The 20,397-nt window shown below is 54.5% G+C and overlaps 1 protein-coding gene across 3 annotated transcripts in view; it reads left to right on the forward strand.

Annotated features, from left to right (window-relative positions):
- MBP (myelin basic protein) overlaps positions 1-20,397 on the forward strand; it is a 104,673-nt gene that overhangs the window by 77,278 nt on the left and 6,998 nt on the right. The window contains exons 5-7 of one of the 3 annotated variants that reach the window (XM_027526076.1): positions 16,200-16,307; positions 17,254-17,289; positions 17,664-17,696. In XM_027526076.1, the coding sequence (XP_027381877.1) occupies positions 16,200-16,307; positions 17,254-17,289; positions 17,664-17,696 (177 nt within the window). Of the gene's footprint in view, positions 1-1,584; positions 1,663-16,199; positions 16,308-17,253; positions 17,290-17,663; positions 17,697-20,397 lie in introns of all 3 variants that reach the window. The other 2 variants (XM_027526075.1, XM_027526077.1) reach the window with 2 other exon arrangements.

A 20,397-nucleotide genomic window follows, 5' to 3' on the forward strand; every position in this document is an offset into this window, starting at 1 on the left:
AGAGAACCCGCCTCAACTACATCGTCCCTCCTGCTGCTGCGGGAGGGGCCGATCACTGGGGGGTTGCCCAGGGGGCTGCCCCATCTCAGCGCCTCTGGCCAGCATCCCAGGCTCTGTGACCAACACTCAGGAGGCCAGGGATGGCAGTGGTGGGCGCTTACCGCCAGCCCCCAGAGCTGCCTGAAAGTGCTGCAGAGACGACATCGTCATGGAGAAGGGACGCAGTGTGAAATAGAGGACCAGAAAGTTTTCTTTGTCTGTGGACCAGGTGCCAGCGTGGACTGGCCCACAGGCCGTTTTTGAGGGTTTTCACCCTCGGTGGGAGCAGCCAGGCCTCTTAGAGGCAGAGAATCCTCAAGCTTGTCCACCGAGACATGCTGCTAAATAAATACTCCGTGTCTTACTCGTTTAAGTACCCAACGCCCAGTGCTTTTTGCTGGCACAGAGCATGCCTCTCACATGTGCAGAAAACTGAACATGAGCTACCCAGCCAAGCACAGGCTCACCACAGACTTGCCTCCGGGAATTCTGTTCACTTTGCAATAATATTTCTAGAACACCATAATGCTTCCCCATATCACAACTACTGCTTATCTCCATGCATAACCAGCTATTCACGTCATTTTTAAAAATCCATTTCATCTGTCGTCAGTTTAAGACCTCTCTTGACATCTACTACACTGCCTTCATCTCTTGACCTCTGTAAGGCGTCCGCTGTCTCTGTTTCTCTCTCTCACCATTTTGTCATCGCCATCAGAGGCCCTTCCTGCAGGCCCCTGTCCTTAGTCCTGTAATAATATTCTCTACCACATCCCTCAAAGTTGCTCGATTTGGCAACTGTCTCATAGGTAATAGAACAGGAAAAATGCACTCAGAGCAAATACGATTGAGGAAGATTTATAATAAAGTTTACATTCATTCATAACTCACGAAGGACTATTAAGTCCCTATTAATATTAGACTCCTAAATGTCACCAACAGCAGAGAAGAATATGCAAGTGGTCTGCCGGAGGGACACTCCGTTGCCCTTACAATGACCTCCGTTTACTCCAGGGCAAACCGAGAGAGTCCAGCATAACAGATGTCACGGTGACCCCCACAGAGTGGGAAAGATGTGTCTGTCCCGTGCAGAAGCTAACACACTCAACTCTGAAAGGAAAAGAATAATAAAATAAAATGCCTCGGCGTGTCAAATACACTCCACTACAGACTTGGAAAGGCCCTTTCAGCTCTTCACGTGGAGCTGTCTTGGACCCACATGTCTGGTGCCGGTGGCGTGTTTAAGAGAAGGTGGCCACAAAGCCAGCTACGGCCCCGGCGCAGGCGCTAGGGCAGGACGCTCCCCCGAGCCTCCCTCTCGTCCCATCTCTCTGCGGTCCTCTCGGGGGCTGCCCCCTTCTGTCTTCTCGCTCCGTGTGTCCCCTGACACCCAGCCCCCAGCTGGTCCACTGCCCACCCTCTTGCCAGGCCACATCCTCCCATCCTCACCCCGCCAGCCCTCCTCCCCACCCGGGGTCCGCCGGAGGACGTGGGGCCAGCCCGGGTGCCCGCGCGGACTCAGGCGCCACTCTGTCCCTCTGGCAGGTCCCGTGGCTCAAGCAGAGCAAGAGCCCCCTGGGCCCCCATGCCCGCAGCCCGCCCGGGCTGTGCAACATGTACCAGGTAAGACGGCTCCTCCTCGCGGCCGCGGCCACACGGCGTCGGGGCTGTCTCGCTCCCGCCCCAGGAGCCTCGGAGAGGCAGCTTGTCTCCCCTGCAGGGCAGCTCCTGGGGAGGTGCGGCAAAGGAAAATGCAGAGACCGAGAGGACGGGCCTCAAGAGGGAAGCAGGGCCTCGATTCTGGGTTGGGGGGCCCTGCAGGGCCACGGGCAGGGTGAGGGCAGGGAGATGCCTGCGGCAGGCCTGGCCCACCCCAACGCGGCCTTTAAGAACCAGCGCCTAACAGACTCTGCGTGCCCGCCAAATGCCAGGTGGATGAGCCCTTCCAGGCGCGAGCCCAGTGAGCATCCTTGGGAGGAGGAGGAGCCTGTGGTCAGTCCTCCAGAGTCTCAGCTGACTCTCAGAGCGCAGGATGGGGGGCACAGGGACCTTGGGGTGACCCCGGGGAGGTGCAGGGTGCCGTCCGGCTGAGACTCCGCTCTCAGGCCCGTGGGTCCCAGCGGGCACCGTGTCCCGGCGCCGGCTCTCCACCCTGGGACGACACAGGAGGAGGACACCTCGTGCTGGAACAGGGCATGGGAGGGCCCCGGGTGGGGGCTCAGGGACCCTCACTGTGCATCTTCCTCCACAGACGCACGGGGGAGGGGCAGGAGCGGGAAGGAGGCGGGTGGGAGGGGCGCCCACATCTGCTGAGACGCCAGAGCCAGGAAGACAGGTTGTCACCCTGTGTGATGGTGGGGCCACAGACCCCAGACCTGGCAAGCCCCGGAGAAGGAGCAGGCGTGCCTGACAGGCGGCTCCGGAAAGCCGGTCCAGGAAGGTGGGCAGGGTGGCCGCGGAGGCCAGGGACAGGAGGCTCAGAGGCGCTGGGCCCTGGGCAGACACCGGGCTGCAGGCTAAGTGGGAGGCACTGTCGTCAAGCCCCCGGGGGTTAATGGAACCTCCACTCCAGGCTGCAGTGGGTCGGAGGGGTGCCGCCCCCAGAGAGAGGGGAACCGTGTTTCAGGCGTGGTCACCATGCTCACTGCACAGAGAACCCCCTCGCCTCGGTGGCTCCTCAAAGCAACACCCCCATCCCCAGGAAGGCGGTGTGGGCCCAACCCCCTGGAGGCACATGTTCTCTGCAGCCCTTGGGCCTCAGGTGGTTCAGACTCAGCCAGGAGGAAGCCGGGGCTGGCCCTAAATGCCTTCCTGGGGCAAGGGTGTGGGGGCTGAGGTACACAGTCACCCTGTGGCAGGGATGTGGGGGTCAGACAAGGACCCCCTTGCGCCCTAAGCCCTGAAGCCGTCTGGAGCCCCGCCCTTGCCTCCGTGGGTCACATCACCGTAAGAAAGCAGACACACTCCACCTCCGACAGGCAGAGACTTTGCCAGAAATCCCAGACTCAGCACAGAATGTGGGGGGCGAGAGGCCAGCGCTTCGGTGTTCGGGGGATAAATAGAAACCTTCAACAGAGTGTTTGGTTTTTCTCTTTTGCTGGAACAAAGGCAGCAGGCCTGCCCTCCACATCTTCATGATAGATGTGCTCTGCCCACGTGTACAAGTGGGACGGACATGCATGCTCTCACACCTGCAGGGGTGCCATCCCCGGGCTCTGCAGACACAGCCCTGGGGCCGGGCGCCAGGGCCTCCAGTGACAGGCCTCCGTCTTTGCGATCTCTTCACTATGTCTCCCCCCGGCACGTCAAATTCTTCACTATTTCAGGAAAGAGATTAGATCAAATTTTTAAAAACCCAAAGGTTTATTGACTTTTCTTTATTCCCTTAAAAAACAATATAGCAACTACTTTCTGAACTAAAAAAAAAGAAAAGAGGTTATGTTTATTGGAGAGGAAAAGGCACCAGCCATGGGAAAGGGCTGAAGCGCCTGGTGGCACTGAATGGTTTTCAGATACAAGAAAGGGCCGTGAAAGAAGCTTGGAGGAGACAGAGCTGCCCGCCGGAGCCACGCTGGGAACCGTGGTGCCAGGCCCAACAGCTCAGCACCGAAGCCTCCCCCATCCTCCCCCCGAGGCTCAGAAACTCAGGCTGACATCCTACACCCAGACCTTCCGGAACATTCCATCTTCTCTCTGTCTCTCTGCACAAACTCTGCAGGAAGGGTGAGAAAGCCCCACTGGCTGTTTGTCAAGAAACAAGCAGGCTCAGCGCCTTGGAGGCCCTTCCAGAATGGGGCTCCCATGAGGAGCCCTTCGATTCCAGGAGACGCATCACTACTTAGTTCCACCCCAGCCTGACTCGAGGGCTGACCTGAAGGTGGCAGGGAGCCCACGTCCACGCAGGAGATGACGCTGGAGGACCCAGGATGAATCGGAAAAGCAGAGGCTCCAAGGGTGGAACAAGGAGCAGATGCACATACAGCGGGGAAGACGGCTCCGTGGGGGATACGGGGCCTCCTCCTCCCGGCTCCCCATCGGGTCTCCCGGGCCCACACAGCCAGGCCTCCGAAAGCCGCATCATCCAGAGGTCATGTGGACTAAGGAGGCGGAAAGGTGCCCGGAGCGGGCAGCAGGGAGCCGTGCCTGACCGGGCCCCGTCCCACCTGCACCTGGAGACGCAGGCAGAGCCAGGGACGCCCTGCTCCCATACCTGGCAGCTGCTCTTACCGGCTTCCTTAAGCCCCTGCCTGCCCCTCGCAGCCCCTGGGGACCCGGTCCTCATGAGCCTGCAGAGGCCACTGTGGGGCCACCCGCCTGAGGGGTAGAGGAGCACCCAGAGGTCTGTCCAGAGCCTCCCTCCCCGCTCTGAACCTGCACCAACCGTCCCAGGGGCTGGGGCTCGCCACGTTGGGCTCCTGGCGCCTGGAGAAGCGCGGAGTGTGCGTGCGTGGAAGCACATGCTGAGGGTCTGCTCTCTCCCTCCACCTGCGGTGTCTGCGCTGAGCCTCCCTCCCCAGCCACTGGCAGCGACGTCAGAAACAACCGTCTGTCCTGCCAACGCCCCGGGACCCCGGGCTGATGGAGGGAAACGGGAGCACCACCCTGTGCCGGTAAACCGGGCATCACGGGTGCAGCAGACACCCCCACCCCGCCCCCGGGGCCCCACAGCCCAGCTCTGGCTGCAGCCCCTGCGCTCCTGCCCTCAGGCCTCAGTGTCTCAACTGGAGAGTCAGAGTCGGGGACTGCGAGCATCTCTGTGGGGACGGACCCATGGCCATTTCCTCCTGTCTCAGGGCCCTTTCGCAACCACATGAACAGCACAGCCCCCTCCAGCCCCAAGGCAGATGCTCGGGAGCTACTCCGCATGCCTGAGGCATATACGACCTTGTTCTGCTCCGGGGACAGACCTCCGTCTGTCAGCCCCCAGCCCCAGGCATTGGGCTCACACGGAAAGCCTTCCAGACACTTCCCTCGTACTCTGTCTCCAGGTTTTCTGAATCGATTTCTTCCTCATTTCCAAGGAAATGGCTCGGACCAGAGTTGGGTAGTCTTGACAGGCCCTGACGGTCTGGCTGTGGGGACCCAGAGCAGATCAGGCTCCCTGGGGGCCACGCTGATGTGGCGCAGGCCGTCTGGGTCTCCGGGGACTGGCCTCTCAAGGGGTCGGGCCGGGGTCGTGCCTGGGGTCTATTCTGCCCTCCCCACCCAGAGGGGCTACCTCACAGCACAGCCGCCCAGGGGCCCGTGGCCTTCAGTTGCAGGAAAGCCCATTGCAACTCGGCTTTTCCTCCCAAAAATAAGCCTTCCAGACTCTGCATCCCTCACACCGCCCGCTGCCACTCTGCGTAAGGAGACAACTGAGTTCTAAGCCAAGGAAAGGTGCCCTGGGAGACTGGTTTGTGCAGCTACCAAGGCGTTAGCTGGATGTTTACGCTGGGAAGTCATGTGCATACTATAGACACACTGAGGTCTTCCAAAATGGGAGCAAAGAAAAGTCGGAGCAGTTAATGCCAACTTCCAGCCCTGCCTCCTGCAGACAGGAGACAAGGAAGCTTGCATGCCCACGTTCAGAAGCGTCACTTTCAGCACCAGCCCGCCGCCCTGTTTGAGAAGCAGCGCTGAGCCCCTCCTCTGGGGACCGTGAGCCCGGGCGTCTGGCCATGAGCTCCCCAGCGCTGCCCGAGACGGGAATGAGGTCTGGCTCCCAGGACAGTGAGGGTGGCCCAGGTATGGCAGAGGGACCCTCCTGGAGGCTCCTGGGCAGGAGGGCCCCGGGCAGCTGCATATCAGGCGGTATGAGACGGTGGAGCTATGGGTAGAAATCACAACCGTGGGCAATGTCCTCGTGGACCTGACGGCAGCTCTCAGCTCCGGCTGGGACCCCCTACACGGCCTCCTCCTCCCCCTGCCGGTCCACTCCCCGGGGTGAGAGCTGAGGCCAGCCTTGAAGGCCTCCACCTGAGGCTAAGCCCCTACCAGAAGCCAGGCAGCCACTGCGTGTTCACAGAACCAACGGACACATAGGCTGTGACGTGTGACACCCACTTCCCTCCAGGGTGACCTCACACCCACAGCCTGGAGATTTGGTTCCCTCCTTGCCCGGAGGCCTCTAATCCAGTCCTTGCATGGCCATCGATGGAGGCAAAGAATTGGTCCAGAAGAGGCCGGGGGCTTTGATTCACTCGTTTCAGGCAAAACATCGCAGAGGGAAACAGGCTGATGTGCCCTCCCCCACCCCACCCCCCACTGCCTTCAGCTTCACAACTTGCTGAGAGTAGAAACTCCAGCTTGGAAGCCAGGCCCTCCTATCTCGGCCCAAGCGACAGTCCCTCTGGGCAGAATATGAGACAGCTCCCCACAAACACAGACCACCCGCTGGCCTTCCCACTTGCTAACAGCCAGGAAAAAACATGTCATGGGCCACCTAAAATCTCCACCTAAACGAAAGCTCTGCCTGTGCTCCTCCTGTAACTGAGAAAAGCCCACTGCTGACACAGCAAGGCTTTCTCTAAAGAAAGAGAGTCCACTGCTTTAATTAAACTCCGTCGAGTTGATGATTCAGGAGCAAACATATTCTTAAACTTGCTGAGGGTGAAAACTCAGGGGAGGACTGCAAGGATCATTCAGACTAACAAGAATTCTCTCCCCAGATTGCACAATCGAAATGCAGCGACCTTGCCAGAAAGCATCTAACGCTCTCCCCTGAGGCGAACCGGGGGCTGGTTGACCAGAAGTGGAGCAATTGCTTCCTCTGAAAAACTTACATAAACAAGATCGGCCTCATTGTCCAGTGGTTTCTGGGAACGGCCAGAGCATCGCAGGGTCAGGGTGTTGGAGCAAAAACACGCCGTGGTCATTGGGGCCAGCTCTGAAAGGGGGCGCACTGCAGCTCCGACAGTTTCCAGCAGATGTGTTATCTCTTCTGCAGGCCTGTGATCTTCAGTTCACATGCTCTAGGAGATAATATTTTACCAGCAGCTAGCTCAGAGCCAGATGCCACAGGAGCACATAACTGCCATGACCCTGCCTTCCAAGGACGGGCCGAGAGACGGGACGGCCATGGGTTAGAGTCTTTCAGCACAAGATGTTCACAACACTGCTTTTTCGGAAAGTCCTTGAGGAGGATTTCCTTAAGTCCTCGACTCCCTGTAGTCACCAAAACGAGATTTCTGGGGGAGTTCCGTAAACCGTCCAAAGAAGCGTAAAGCAAGGGAAAAGGGCAGGAAAAGAAGAGCCATTCCATTGTGACTACATTTCCTGGTTCTCAAATGTAAAGACGACAATGTGGAGGAAGCACTTTTGGCTTTCTTAACACTTTCCCAAGACGCAACTCTCTCACTGCTCCCAAGTCTCACTCTGTTGTTCTGCCTTATCGTCGGCAGTTCAGGAAGACACCCACACTGTTGGAGCCCGTGGCTCCGAGCAGGTGAAAGAGATGACTCGCTGGATCTGGGCTTCCTAGGGTGCCACAAAGCCAAAGGCTTTTATTGTGGAAAAATCAAAATGCAAATTGCAGCTTGAAAACAGCAAAAGGCAAATTCCTTCACTCTCCGGACCACTGGTGGAACCATCTATGAAGGTGTGTATTCTTACCGCCGCTCTGTGAGTGCAAGCGGAATTCTACCGCGTTCAACCTGTAAACTGAAACACCAAGGTGTGTGTGTGTGTGTTGCACGGCTGCTTCGTTGGGTGCTTTTCACCCCCTCACACAACCCCTTCGAGTAGCCACGTCCACACTTGTAAAACAAGGTGAAAATAACCATGTGTCCACCCCATAAAACACGGAGGAACCTCTTTCCGTGTTCCTCTTTTATATCAGCCTGGGGACACAGAGGGCTGCATGCACAGCTAGAACTCACAGGATCGACTTGACTAAGAAAGTGCCAGAAAGAAAAGGGTCCTGCTTTTAGCCTCTGGACGACCATCTGGACGCGGCCGAGGCTGATCCACAGAGAGGTCACGTTGGGCTGCGTCCTTCTGACGCGGCGCTTCCACCTGTCCCTGAGCGAGGCGGGCTGCAGGACGCGGGCCTCGGTCACCTCAAGGTCCCCATCACAGGGTTAGCTGCTTGCTGACGGGCCAGACCCGGGGCAGCTCTGAGGCACCCATCACAACAGACCCGCAGGTGGTGGGTGAGGCACCCTGGCATGAGGGCACCCACACTCGTGACCTCCATGAAAATGCTCGATTTCAAGTTTTAAAAAGGGCAACCGTTTCCAAACAGCAGCTCCACAAAGAGCTCACATCCCTCCCCACAACGCGGAAAAGATGGAGCAGGTGTCAGCGACGCTCGTCACCCACGCACATTGTGACTGAAGGACCGAGTTCCCCACCGCCAGCGCACAGTGACACAGAGTGCAAGAGCAGGAGCCCCAGTGCCTCTCGCTACCGCCTGTGACCTGAGGGAAGCCGGCGCTCTGTGAGGGCTAGAAACGTGCTCCCCATAACACACCGCAGGGCAGAGCCTTGCGCTCCGAAGTCCTCTAGAGGCCCGTCTCTCCTGTGTGACATCTCCAAGCCGTGAGTCTGCATCTGGGCAGTCCTCAGATGCCTGTCTGCCTGGCGTTTACCACTACTCTCCAGGCCCCTCCTCAGCACCCACCCAGTGAGTGTCATCCATCCGGAGAAAAGGCCAGCAAACTGAAGCCTGGGCAGAGAGAGGGGAGGGAGCCAGGCTCTAGGGTCCAACTGTCCTCAGGATTGACTGGTGTGACTGCGTCTAGGGTGCAGAGCTCAAGCAGGGTGGATGCAGAGGGGAGACATGTCCCAGACCCAGGATTCACTCAAATTTCCGCCACTGGCATTCTAATGGTGGATCCAGGTTGTTGTTCTTGCTGTTCAGTCACTCAGTCGTGTCCAATTCTTTGTGACCCCATGGACTGCAGCACGCCAGGCTTCCCTGTCCTTCACCGTCTCCTGGAATTTGTTCAAACTCATATACACTGAGTTGATGATGCCATCCAACCATCTCATTCTCTGTCGTCCCCTTCTCCTCCTGCCCTCAATCTTTCCCAGCATCAGGGTCTTTTCCAGTGAGTCAGCTCTTTGCATCAGGTGGCCAAAATACTGGAGCTTCAGCTTTAGCATCAGTCCTTCCGATGAGTATTCAGGGTTGATTTCTTTTAGAATTGACTGGTTTGGTCTCCTTGACGTCCAAGGGACTCTCAAGAGTCTTCTTCAGCACCACAATTTGAAAGAATCAATTCCTCAGGAAAGATTTTAAATTCTTGCAGACAAGAACTAAATCAAGCTCTAGGACTCTATTTTCCCCTGAGCACAAACCCCAGACACAGTGGGTGTTCATTTTTCCAAGCTGCAGCATTTTCTTCTGAGGGAACAATTCCATCCCTTCGTCTCTAATCAAATCCAAATGCAAATGATGACGCAGACAAATGCCTCGACCCTATTTTCATAAAATAGCCGTCAGAGTCGAGGGAATGAATCTTTACCCAATCGGATGACCATTGATCTTCACTGTGTCGGGCGAAAACTAATCTCCTGTTATTACTTCCAAGTTTGAGCAAATTGGAAAATAGTTAAAAGTCCTTCATGGTGTCTGGAGATGGGACTGGCACGCCAAGTGCACGAGCTCCCCCTGCTGGTGAAGCACACGTTATCACAAGTGGGGGGAAATTAATCATAATTTTTCAAACAGGCTCAGGGAAAAAGCAATTTATGTCAAACATTAATGACCGGTTGTCCTTTACCCCATGGCTTTCCTTCCACAGTATTTAGATTTTTAGCATAACGTTATTTTATTTGCCACCAGGAAGTTGTTGTTTTAATTGTTACGTCAAGAAAGAGTGACACGTCAGGGGCCTGTAACCCTCCGCGTGCTTGATCACGTGCCAAGGCCCTGCACGACTCACATCTTGCCCTGTACAGAAGGCCAGGTCTGCCCGTGGTTCACCAGCATGTGAACAAAGCACAGCCCCAAGGGGCAGGGTTTCTTCTACAAACTTCTCTACTTTATTTGAAATCCCTGTGTAATAAGTGCTATTTTTCTGAACTGAAGCTTTCGTTTTTAAAGAACTGGACTAATTTTCTAACTTCGCTTCCCAAATATTCAGCTCTATGTACTTTGGAGAGAATGTGTGGACATCCTAACCTCACGTATAGAGCAGTGTGGTGTGGGGTGGGGGTCCCCACCTCCGGCCCTTTTTCCTTTTCTGATCTCTCAGGGTCGGGGGTGACTGCCGCTTGCCCCTCCCCACCTCCTCCGCCCTGGCCCGGCTCTTATTTTACAGCAGGACCGCCCTTCAAGTTCCTTCTTTGCCTTTCCATCGCCTGCAAACTGATCAGGATCAGTTCAGTTCAGTCACTCAGTCGTGTCCGACTCTTTTCAAGCCCATGGACTGCAGCAGGCCAGGCTTCCCTGTCTATCATCGACTTCCAGAGTTTACTCAAACCCATGTCCATTGAGTCAGTGATGCCATGCAACCATCTCACCCTCTGTCGTCCCCTTCTCCTCCCGCCTTCGATCTTTCCCAGCATCGGAGTCTTTTCCAAGGAGTTAGCTCTTCGCATCAGGAAGCAGGATAGATGCAGACAAAGAGATGCCAGTCCTGGCAAATAATTCAAAGTGTGAGCGGCTCTGGCTTTTCTGTGCTTTCTGAGCAGAGAGGAGGAGCGTTCACCCCTCGGGGAGTGACTAACCAGTCCTGAGTCAGGAGCCAAGTCCAGGGCTCTCCTGAGGGGGAAACGTGTGCGTCACAAGCTCGGAGGCAGAGGCTGGGGTCCCCAGGGTGGGGGCAGAGATGGGGTCAGGGGACCGCCTGAGGATGTGGGGGCGTCAGCAGCCAGGCCGCACCCCCACATCCCTGAGCGGCTGTGAGGCTGCGGGGCCCCCTGGGCACCCGGACGGCCCTGCCATCTACCCTCCTCCCCGGCTTCCCCTCCCCTCCTCCCTGGCCTCCCATCCCCCTGGAGGACAGAACAGACCCCCTTGTTTACGGCGAGGCATGAGGAAAGCAGCATCTGCTCCCCACAAATTGTGAAATGTAACAAGCCAAACCACGCTGCCTTTAAAGCACGCCTCCAGGACCGCCAGGGGCTCCTGCCCTGCCTGGGTGACAAGGGCTGGCACTGCTCTGACCGCGCACTGACCGCCGATGGCACAGACCACCGGTGGCCTGGCCGGAACCTCCCCGCCCGGCGCCCCCGGGCTGGATGTGAGCCCCTTTCCCCAGTACCGTAGGGCCCTCAGTGCAGCCGCGGGGTCTCGGCTGTCCAGCTCACGCAGAGTCAGGGGTGCACTTCAGGACGCGGGGGAAGCAGGCTGGGCTGCACCCTCAGAGCCGCCGGCACTGCAGGGCCTGAGCCCAGCCAGGGTGGGAATAACCGTGTGTCCGTAAGGGGGGCGATGAGTGAACAGAACGCGGTTTACATGGGCCCCAGGGATGGCATTTGAGCAGGAAGGAAGTTCGGATGCAAGCTGTGCATGGCAGAAAGGAGCCAGTCCCCAAAAAACAAGCACTGCGTGATCCCACTGGTCAGGGGTCCCTGACGTGGCCAATCACAGGGGGCATAGGGTGGGGCTTTCCAGGAGGCCAGGACCAGTGATGGGACCCAGTATCTGCTGGGTGCAGTGTTGGTTTGGGAAGATGGGAAAGGTCTGGAGCTGGATGCTCTGATGGACACACAACATCATAAATGTACTTAATGATACCAAAATGTGCTATTAAAAATGGCAAAATGGTAGGTTTCATGTTAGGTCAGTTCAGTTCAGTTGCTCAGTCGTGTCCAACTCTTTGCGACCCCATGAACCGCAGCATGTCAGGCCTCCCTGTCCATCACCAACTCCTGGAGTCCACCCAAACCCATGTCCATTGAGTTGGTGATGCCATCCAACCATCTCATCCTCTGTCGTCCCCTTCTCCTCCTGCCCTCAATCTTTCCCAGCATCAGGGTCTTTTCAAATGAGTCAGCTCTTCACATCAGGTGGCCAAAGTACTGGAGTTTCAGCTTCAACATATCAGTCCTTCCAATGAACACCCAGGACTGATCTCCTCTAGGATGGACTGGTTGGATCTCCTTGCAGTCCAAGGGACTCTCAAGAGTCTTCTCCAACACCACAGTTCAAAAGCATCAATTCTTCGGTGCTCAGCTTTCTTTATAGTCCAGCTCTCACATCCATACATGACTACTGGAAAAACCATAGCCTTGACTAGATGGACCTTTGTTGGCAAAGTAATGTCTCTGCTTTTTAATATGCTATCTAGGTTGGTCATAACTTTCCTTCCAAGGAGCAAGCGTCTTTTAATTTCATGGCTGCAATCACCATCTGCAGTGATTTTGGAGCCCAGAAAAATAAAGTCTCTCACTGTTTCCATTGTTTCCCCATCTATTTTCCATGAAGTGGCGGGACCACACACAGTGAGACTGGCTTGTGTATGGTGTGCAGGTCTGTGAATTCTCACACGCACATGGCTGCCACCACCATAGGGACACATCGCCCCCAAACCTCCCTTCCAGTTCACACCACACCCTCCCTCCCCACCCCAACCTCTGCCAAGCCCTGCTCCCGTCCCTCTCCCCGTAGTGCAGTCTTTTGACGACTATCATGTGTGTGTGAGATCACACAGTATGAAGCCTTTTGGAGCGTCTTCTTTCACCGAGCCCAGTGCCTTGGAGATGCCTCTGAGTTGTCAAGTGTATGAAAGTCTGCTCCTTCCTACTGCTGTGCAGTGCGGCGTCACATGGACACACTATAGTCTGTTTATCACTTCACTCAGTGAGGGACATTTGCCTCATTTACAGAGCTAGTGATTATGAATTGAGCTGCTATAAACATTCATGGCCGAGTTTTGTGTGATTGTAAGTTGTAAGATTTAAATTACTTGCATCAAAAGAGCAGAGATGAATACATTAATTATAAAAATCACTTCCAAAAACATGTAATTTTTCTTTTATCATTCAAAGCAGGAAGTGGGATTGCTGAGTCATATGGTAAGTGCATGGTTAACTTTATTAGAGACTCAAACTGTGTTACAGAGTGAGGATACCATTTTGCATTCCCACCAGCAATGCGTGTGAGGTCCAGTTGCTTCACATCCTAGCCAACACCTAGTATTGTCAGTATTCTTTACTGCAGCCATTCTAATAGGGGAAAGTGGTGTCTCTGGGTGACTTTGACTTACGTCTCACTAATGGCTAATGATGCTGGGCATCTCTTCATGTGCTTGCTTGCCTTCTGCTCATCGTTTGCAATGACGTGTTTAGTCACCTATTTTGTCCAATTTTTAAACTTGGTTGATTGTTTTTTTTACCATTGATTGTTTAGAGTTCTTTACATATTGTGGTTTCACGTCCCACATCATATATGTGATTGCAAATGTTTTCTCAGTATGTAGCTTCTTTCCATTCTCTTAAAAGTGACCTTTGCAAAAGTTGTAAATATTGATTGGGTCCAATTTATCAGTTTTGTTTCTTTTATGGATCACGCTTTCAGTGTCAGGTCAGTAAACTTACTGACTACCCTCATGGCACGGAGGTCTTCTTCTCCTAGGTACTCATTATAAAAATCACCAAAATACACGCTCTGTTTCTTTCAGCATTAGAAGCTGATGTGTGTGGTTTAGGCATGAAACATTGTTATTGTCCACACAACACTTCATTAACTACATCACAGCATGAATAAGTTTAATAATATCAGATCTGCATGATACTCCTGAACATTTATTTAAAACCTTTTCATAAAGTTTAAGAAACTTTCTTAGTTTAGTCACAGAATGGGCCAATCGAAGTACACAATGTTTCTGGGACGAAAATTCCAACACATCCTGCAGAAAAATGGTGTATAAACACCAAAGTAAGCATGCATTCATTAGCTCAGTCATGTCCAACTCTCTGCAACAGCATGGACTAAAGCCCACCAGGTTCCTCTGTCCATGGAATTCTCCAGGCAAGAATACTGGAGTGGACTGCCATTTCTTACCCCAAAATAAGCATTAGTTGTGCAAAAATCTGAGCTGTTTTCATCATTTTGGGCCATTAAGGTGCTATTTCGGAGAAGGCAATGGCACCCCACTCCAGTACTCTTGCCTGGAAAATCCCATGGACTGAGGAGCCTGGTAGGCTGCAGTCCATGGGGTCGCTAAGAGTCGGACACGACTGAGCGACTTCACTTTCACTTTTCATTTTCATGCATTGGAGAAGAAAATGGCAACCCACTCCAGTGTTCTTGCCTGGAGAATCCCAGGGACGGGTGAGCATGGTGGGCTGACGTCTATGGGGTTGCACAGAGTCAGACATGACTGAAGTGACTTAGCAGTAGCAGCAAGGTGCTATTTAACAAATAACTTCACTTGCCAGATACACTGGATATTTAGACACAAAGATATTTTTGTGTCTAAACACAAAAGATACTTTTCTTGACGTGAGTAACTTAAGGAAGATCCCCTGGAGGAGGGCACAGCAATCTACCCCAGTATTCTTGCCTGGAGAATCTCATGAACAGAGGGCCCTGGCGGGCTACAGTCCACGGGGTCACAGAGAGTCGGACACGACTGAAGTGACTCAGAACATATGCACAAGTAACTTAAACAGTTTCCTAGCTCATCTGTTTTCTTTTTTACTTCTTGGTTTCACATTTTCCTTCACTGGAGAAGAATGTGTAGGGTTGGCCTGCAGTGACGGAATCTGATTGGCCCTGGGTGACAGACAACACAACCCAGGGAGAAGCAGATTATTTGGCAGCACCCACAGAGAGGATGAGTTAGAGTCAGGAGGGCGAAGTGTTTCAGCACTTCCTGAAATGCTCCAGCTCGCCCCTGTGGCCAGCGTCTTCAACTCAAATGTCCACTGCATCGGCCTCCACCCACGCCATCATGCCCATGTGCTTGAGTGCTGAGTTGCTCAGTCATGTCCAGCTCTCTGCAACCCCATGGACTGTAGCCTGTCAGGCTCCTCCTCTGTCCATGGGATTCTCCAGGCAAGGATACTGGAGTGGGTTGCCATTTCCTTCTCCAGGGGAACTTCCCGACCCAGGGATCAAACCTGAGTCCCTTACATCTTCTGCACTGGCAGGCAGGTTCTTCACCACGAGCACCACCTGGAATAACACAAATCCCTGGGCTTCCTGCGCGAGGAACCTGAATACCATGAAGTTCCGGCCCCATGCGGGGAGGGAGGCTCAGCACTGACCCCCAGGCCTGGCTCCATCCTCCGAGGGAGGCTGTGACTGAGCTGCACAGGAAACAGGTCACTTGCTGAGCCTGCCCGAGAGAAACTGAGAACTGCAACCGGCAGAACGCATGGCCGGGGCATCGGGGAGGTGGGGTCTGGGCACAGTGGGGAGAGGCAGGGGGAGCAGGGAGCTTGGGCCCCTGCAGGACCCGCAGAAGGAGGGACTTAGAACCTGAGGGGCCAGCAGGGCGCAGAGTCACAGAAGGAGGACTGGAGGGCCTGTGGACACCTCGTTCAAAAGACAGAGAGGGACTGGACAGCTCAAAGCCAAGACAAGTTCTCAGAAAGTGGAGAAAACTTGGATGTGCTGTGTGGTGTAAGCTCTCAGCTGCTCCTCCTGCTCCCCGGGCTGCAGAGAAGGGTCCAGTTTGTGAGCAGACGCAGGGGCTGGCCGGGGGGTGGAGGGGGGAGTGGACAGGAGGCACAGAGCATCCTCTCTTTGCAAATGAATCTGGGCAGGAAAGGGCGGGGCCCCGGCAGGGCTGCCCCAGTCTCGGCTTTGCTGTCAATGTGGGGCAGAGACAAATGCAGGGACTATTTTAAAGAAAAGCCTATAAGGGTTGTGAACAGACCCAAAGCGGGAAATAGAGCAGAGAGAGAGCCCAGGATGACTGCAGGGCTTCCGACCTGGTGGATGGGGTGGGAGGACATCTGCAGAGAGTCATAGACACTGATGGTGACGCGTGTGGGAACACGCCCCTGTAACTAGTGCCAGTGACGCCAGTGACAATCCAGACAGGAGCACGAGTCCCAGCAGCAACACTGAGCCCAGTAAACGCACTGAACTCCCGAGAAGCACACTCTAGACTTGCTGACAACAGCACCTTGTGAGCAAGAAGGGTCCTTCTGAACGACGCCCCGAGCTGGGGATGGAGGAGGCGTTCGCGAGGCTGCGGCTCACTGTCCCGGTGGCTTGCAGGAGGTCCCCGTGAAGATCTCCTCTGACCTTCCAGACGTCTCCCCCTGTCTCTCAGGATGGACACCACGCGGCCAGAACCACCCACTATGGCTCCCTGCCCCAGAAGGCGCAGCACGGCCGGCCCCAAGACGAAAACCCTGTAGTGCACTTCTTCAAGAACATCGTGAGTGTTGGCGTGGGGGTGGGGAGTGGAGGGGTGCAGGGCGAGGGTGGGGGAGCAGAGAGGTGAGGGGTGCCTGGCCATGCCCCCACCCAGGAGAGCCTAAGTGTGTCCCCAGGTGACACAGCTCTAATCCAGGGGGGAGAGATCTGAGTATATCCCCAGGTGACTCTAAGCTCTGATCCACAAGGGGTCTGAGCACATCCCCAGGTGACAGCTCTAATCTATGGGGAGGGGGGGGGTCTGAGAATATCCCAATGGGACACAGCTATAACCCTCTGGAGGGTGGTAGATTGGCTCACCAGTTGTAACAAATGACCACACAGAAGGCAGGGGGTGGGCTGTGCAGAGGATGGTAGGTCATGACAATGCTCTGCAATTATTGTGCAATTTTTCTAGAAACCTAGAACTGGCTCTAAAAAAAAATAAAGTCTTAAAAACAAAGCAAAAGCACAGGCTCTAGTTATAGACCTCCTTTTTCAGGATGATGAGGGCTTTAGGGACCACACACCTGAGGGCTCTCCTTCTGAGGCTCCTAGTATTTGGGGCCCTTGACTGCCGACCCCAGAGAGGTCTCTGTGACACTCGCCCTCTCCATCAAGGGCTCGCCTCGCAGAGTGCAGAGCCCTGGGCGTGTTTCACATCCTCCCAAACACTTTCAGAGTGTTCTGGACGATCTGGGTGCCGCTGGGTGCTTTCAGATCCTCAAATCCTGTGTTTCTCCCTCACCTGGGACAGAACAGGGTCGCAGGGCAGAGATCGAGTAGGTGGTTTCTCATACCATTGGTGCCAGACCCTCCCAGCAAGCAGCTCCGTCTAGCTGGGAACTGGACACGAGCTGGGTGAATACAGGGGTGACAGGTGACCACAGGAGGCCCTCTCGAGGCGGTCAGGGCCGCTGTGAAGGAGGCACCACGCCCCAGCTCACCATTCTGCTGTGTCTTTGCAGGTGACACCCCGCACACCTCCTCCATCGCAAGGAAAGGTAAGGGCTCTGAAGGCACTGAACCGCCATTGCTTCACCCGCCTGGGACCCCTGAATGGGCCAGACAGCAGGCTGGACTCAGCGCTCCCTCATTTCCCCCCAAGATGTTTTGCCACGTGGAACCCACGTAGAACTAGAACGGGCTGAGAAACGCTTGTCCCAGGCAGATAGCACTCCCCTCCCCTCCCTGCCTGGATCGGAAGTCCTCCTTCCGGGCGGCTCCGGGCAGCTGTGGCCACGCGCAGGGATGCGCCGCGTCTGACAAAACCGATTTCCTGCCTCAGCTCAGTGCTGTTCTGTGTCTCCTGCTGTATGAAAGAGCGCCGTGCCTGCACTGATCCCTGTGTTACTTTCTCTTTCTCTTCCTCACGCAGGGGCGAGGACTGTCCCTCAGCAGATTTAGCTGGGTAGGTGCCGCGCGCCCCGCCCTCCCCTCCCCTCCCCTGTCCTCTCCGGCCCGGAGGCTCGAACGTCCATGTTCCTTCCATCCTCCCGGCTTGTGCCCCGCTGCTTCCCCCACAGCAGGCCCTTCCTCCTAGCTCCAGCGCTCCTGTTTCTCGCCCCGGGGCCCACGCACCGAGGGGCTCCTAGGAGACTCTGCTGGACTCTCCCCAGGAAAGGAGGACCCCCGTCTTTGAGAAAGTTCCTGACTTCCTTCCAAAACAGCGGAGGAGGAAGTCCAGTCCCTGCAGTCGGCCTGCGCACCTGTCCAAAGAGCTAACCCCACCCCACCAGATGTTGACATTCTGTTGAGAAACGGTGATTCTGCTAACAACGCAAAAGGATGCTGAGTTCAGTTACTCAGTTTATAACAACCTAAGTGATCCAAAAGATTTTGGTTTGGGTTTTGATTTAGTAATAACTAAAGCTTAGATACCAAGCCATCCAGAAAAACCTTTTTAGGAATTTCTGAGAACTAAGTGTCCATGAAAATCTTAAAGGGCTGACTTGTTCAGCTTCTAGTAAAATTTGGTGTCTACACCAACTTCTAATGCTGATCTGTATTTTAACTAAATTACCTTCTAGTAAAGGCTTCCCTGGTGGCTCAGTGGTAAAGAACCTGGCTGCCAGTGCAGGAGCCATAGGAGACTGAGGTTGGATCCCTGGGTCTGGAATATCCCCTGGGGGAGGGCGTGGCAACCCACTCCAGTATTCTTGCCTGGAGAACCCCATGGACAGAGGAGCCTGGTGGGCTACCATCCATGGGGTCTCAGAGAGTTGGACACGACTAAGCAACCAAACAGCAGTATTTACCAGTAAATATTAGATACAGTCTTGATCAAATTTCCAGAATAAATAGAGGCCCACTAACCTCTAGGCCAGGAACTGTGTCTGTCTTGGAAACAGAAACACATTCTCCAACGTCCTTGGAGACACAAGATCTCTCTAGCGCAGAGCCTGCATCTCACTGATGCACAGTCAGTAGGCAACATAGAAATGAATGCATGAATTTAGAGAGAAAGAAAGAAGAAAGGGAAGAGGGAGGAAGAAAGAAGGAAGGAAGGAAAGAGAAAAGGGAAGAGCGGGGAGGAGGGCGGGGAAGGAAGGAGGAGGGACTGCTTCACATTTATGTTTGGCAGAAACCAACACAATACTGTAAAGCAATTATCCTTCAATAAAAAGTAAGTACATTTTTAAAAAAGAAGGAAGGAGGGAGGGAGGCATCCGCCCTCAGAGAAAAGGCAGAGGAAGCTTCTTGGAACCGCTCCGACACATGATTACTGCAGAGTGAACTGAGAGGTTGCTGGGACATTCATACAGATACACGTGAGCCTTTTTCTGATCTGATGAATTTGCAAAGAGTGCCGATGATGTAGAGAACTGATGCGGGCCAGCGGCCACAGCCAATTAATGACGGACTTCTTGTGCCAGCAGGAGAAAAAGGTGACACTGAAGAATGAAACCCACTTCTGACTCAGATATCCTACTTCATTAACTACTCGACCTGCCTCTTAACTTTCTAGGCGTGGTGGACCAGGGCAGAGCCGCTGACGACTGAGAGTGATGCGGGGGGGGAGACCTTTTTTCTTCCCGTCGTTTAAGGCCCCTCCAACCCAGCAGCTAATAGAATGCCTTTGCATGCCTCTCCATGTCTCCGTTTTTGTTCCCACTAACCCGTTAATTTTCTCTTTTTTCCAAAGCAAAATTCTGCTCTGTGTTCCGTGAGCCGGTCTGTTGGTTTCCGAGATCTGCATGACTGTCTTCATTTGGAGATCCTGAAAATTTCACTAGTTTTCTAAACTACGTTGTATGTTTTTCTGGCAAATTCTAGGTTGTCCAAAGATAAAAGTGACCAAAAATTTGAAAGGAGAAAAATTCAGCAGATTATCAATCTGAAAACCAATCCTTGAATTTTATTCTCAGAAGCATTTTATTCTGGAGAAAATCAACAGAGTCAGAGCATGACAGGCTCGCGTGGGACAGCACGGCTTTCTCCCTTGCTGGTCTATCCTTCAGCGCAGCTCTCTTTAACTGTCCTTGGCCCCTGCGACCGTGACCAAGGGAGTGTGTCCGTGGAAACTGTGGGATGCGAGGGCAGCAGTAGGCGCCCCTCGTGCGTAGTCCCCGAGACTCAACGCACTTGACACCCCTTGAAACCAGATTTTCACGTGAAAGTGGATGCCTCGTTCTGAGTGGCCAGCATCTATTCCCAGCATCTGTTTCTGGCTGAAAGTGAAGGAACCCACAGAAGTAGCGCTGGGGTGGGGTGGGGTGGGGGCCTAGACAGGTGGCCTTGGTCCAGCTTCAGTCCAAACATGAGGGAGCTGGCCTGCAAGATCCGTGAAGCTCCTGGAGCCCACCTCCAGCACCCCTGAACCAGAGGGATGGACTCCACGCTTCCCGAGCTCCCTCCAGCCCCACAACACCGTCCTGACACCGAAAAGGACCACAGGCTAAGGCCAAGGGCTCTAGAGCTCGATCAGAGACGGTTTTACTTCATTTGTAGAATTCTCAGGAGAGGCCCAGGCAGAAAGAGTCCCACTTCTTGTTGGCAAAATGTGAAGTGAGATCCCAGAGCCTGTCCGTTGCATGAGATCTGTGCAAGGGACATGCACCCCACGGCGCTAACTTTCATCATGTCTGAGCCCCAGAGTCCCCCTTCCTTCT

Source organism: Bos indicus x Bos taurus, chromosome 24, assembly GCF_003369695.1.
Source record: "Bos indicus x Bos taurus breed Angus x Brahman F1 hybrid chromosome 24, Bos_hybrid_MaternalHap_v2.0, whole genome shotgun sequence".
NCBI lineage: Eukaryota > Metazoa > Chordata > Mammalia > Artiodactyla > Bovidae > Bos > Bos indicus x Bos taurus.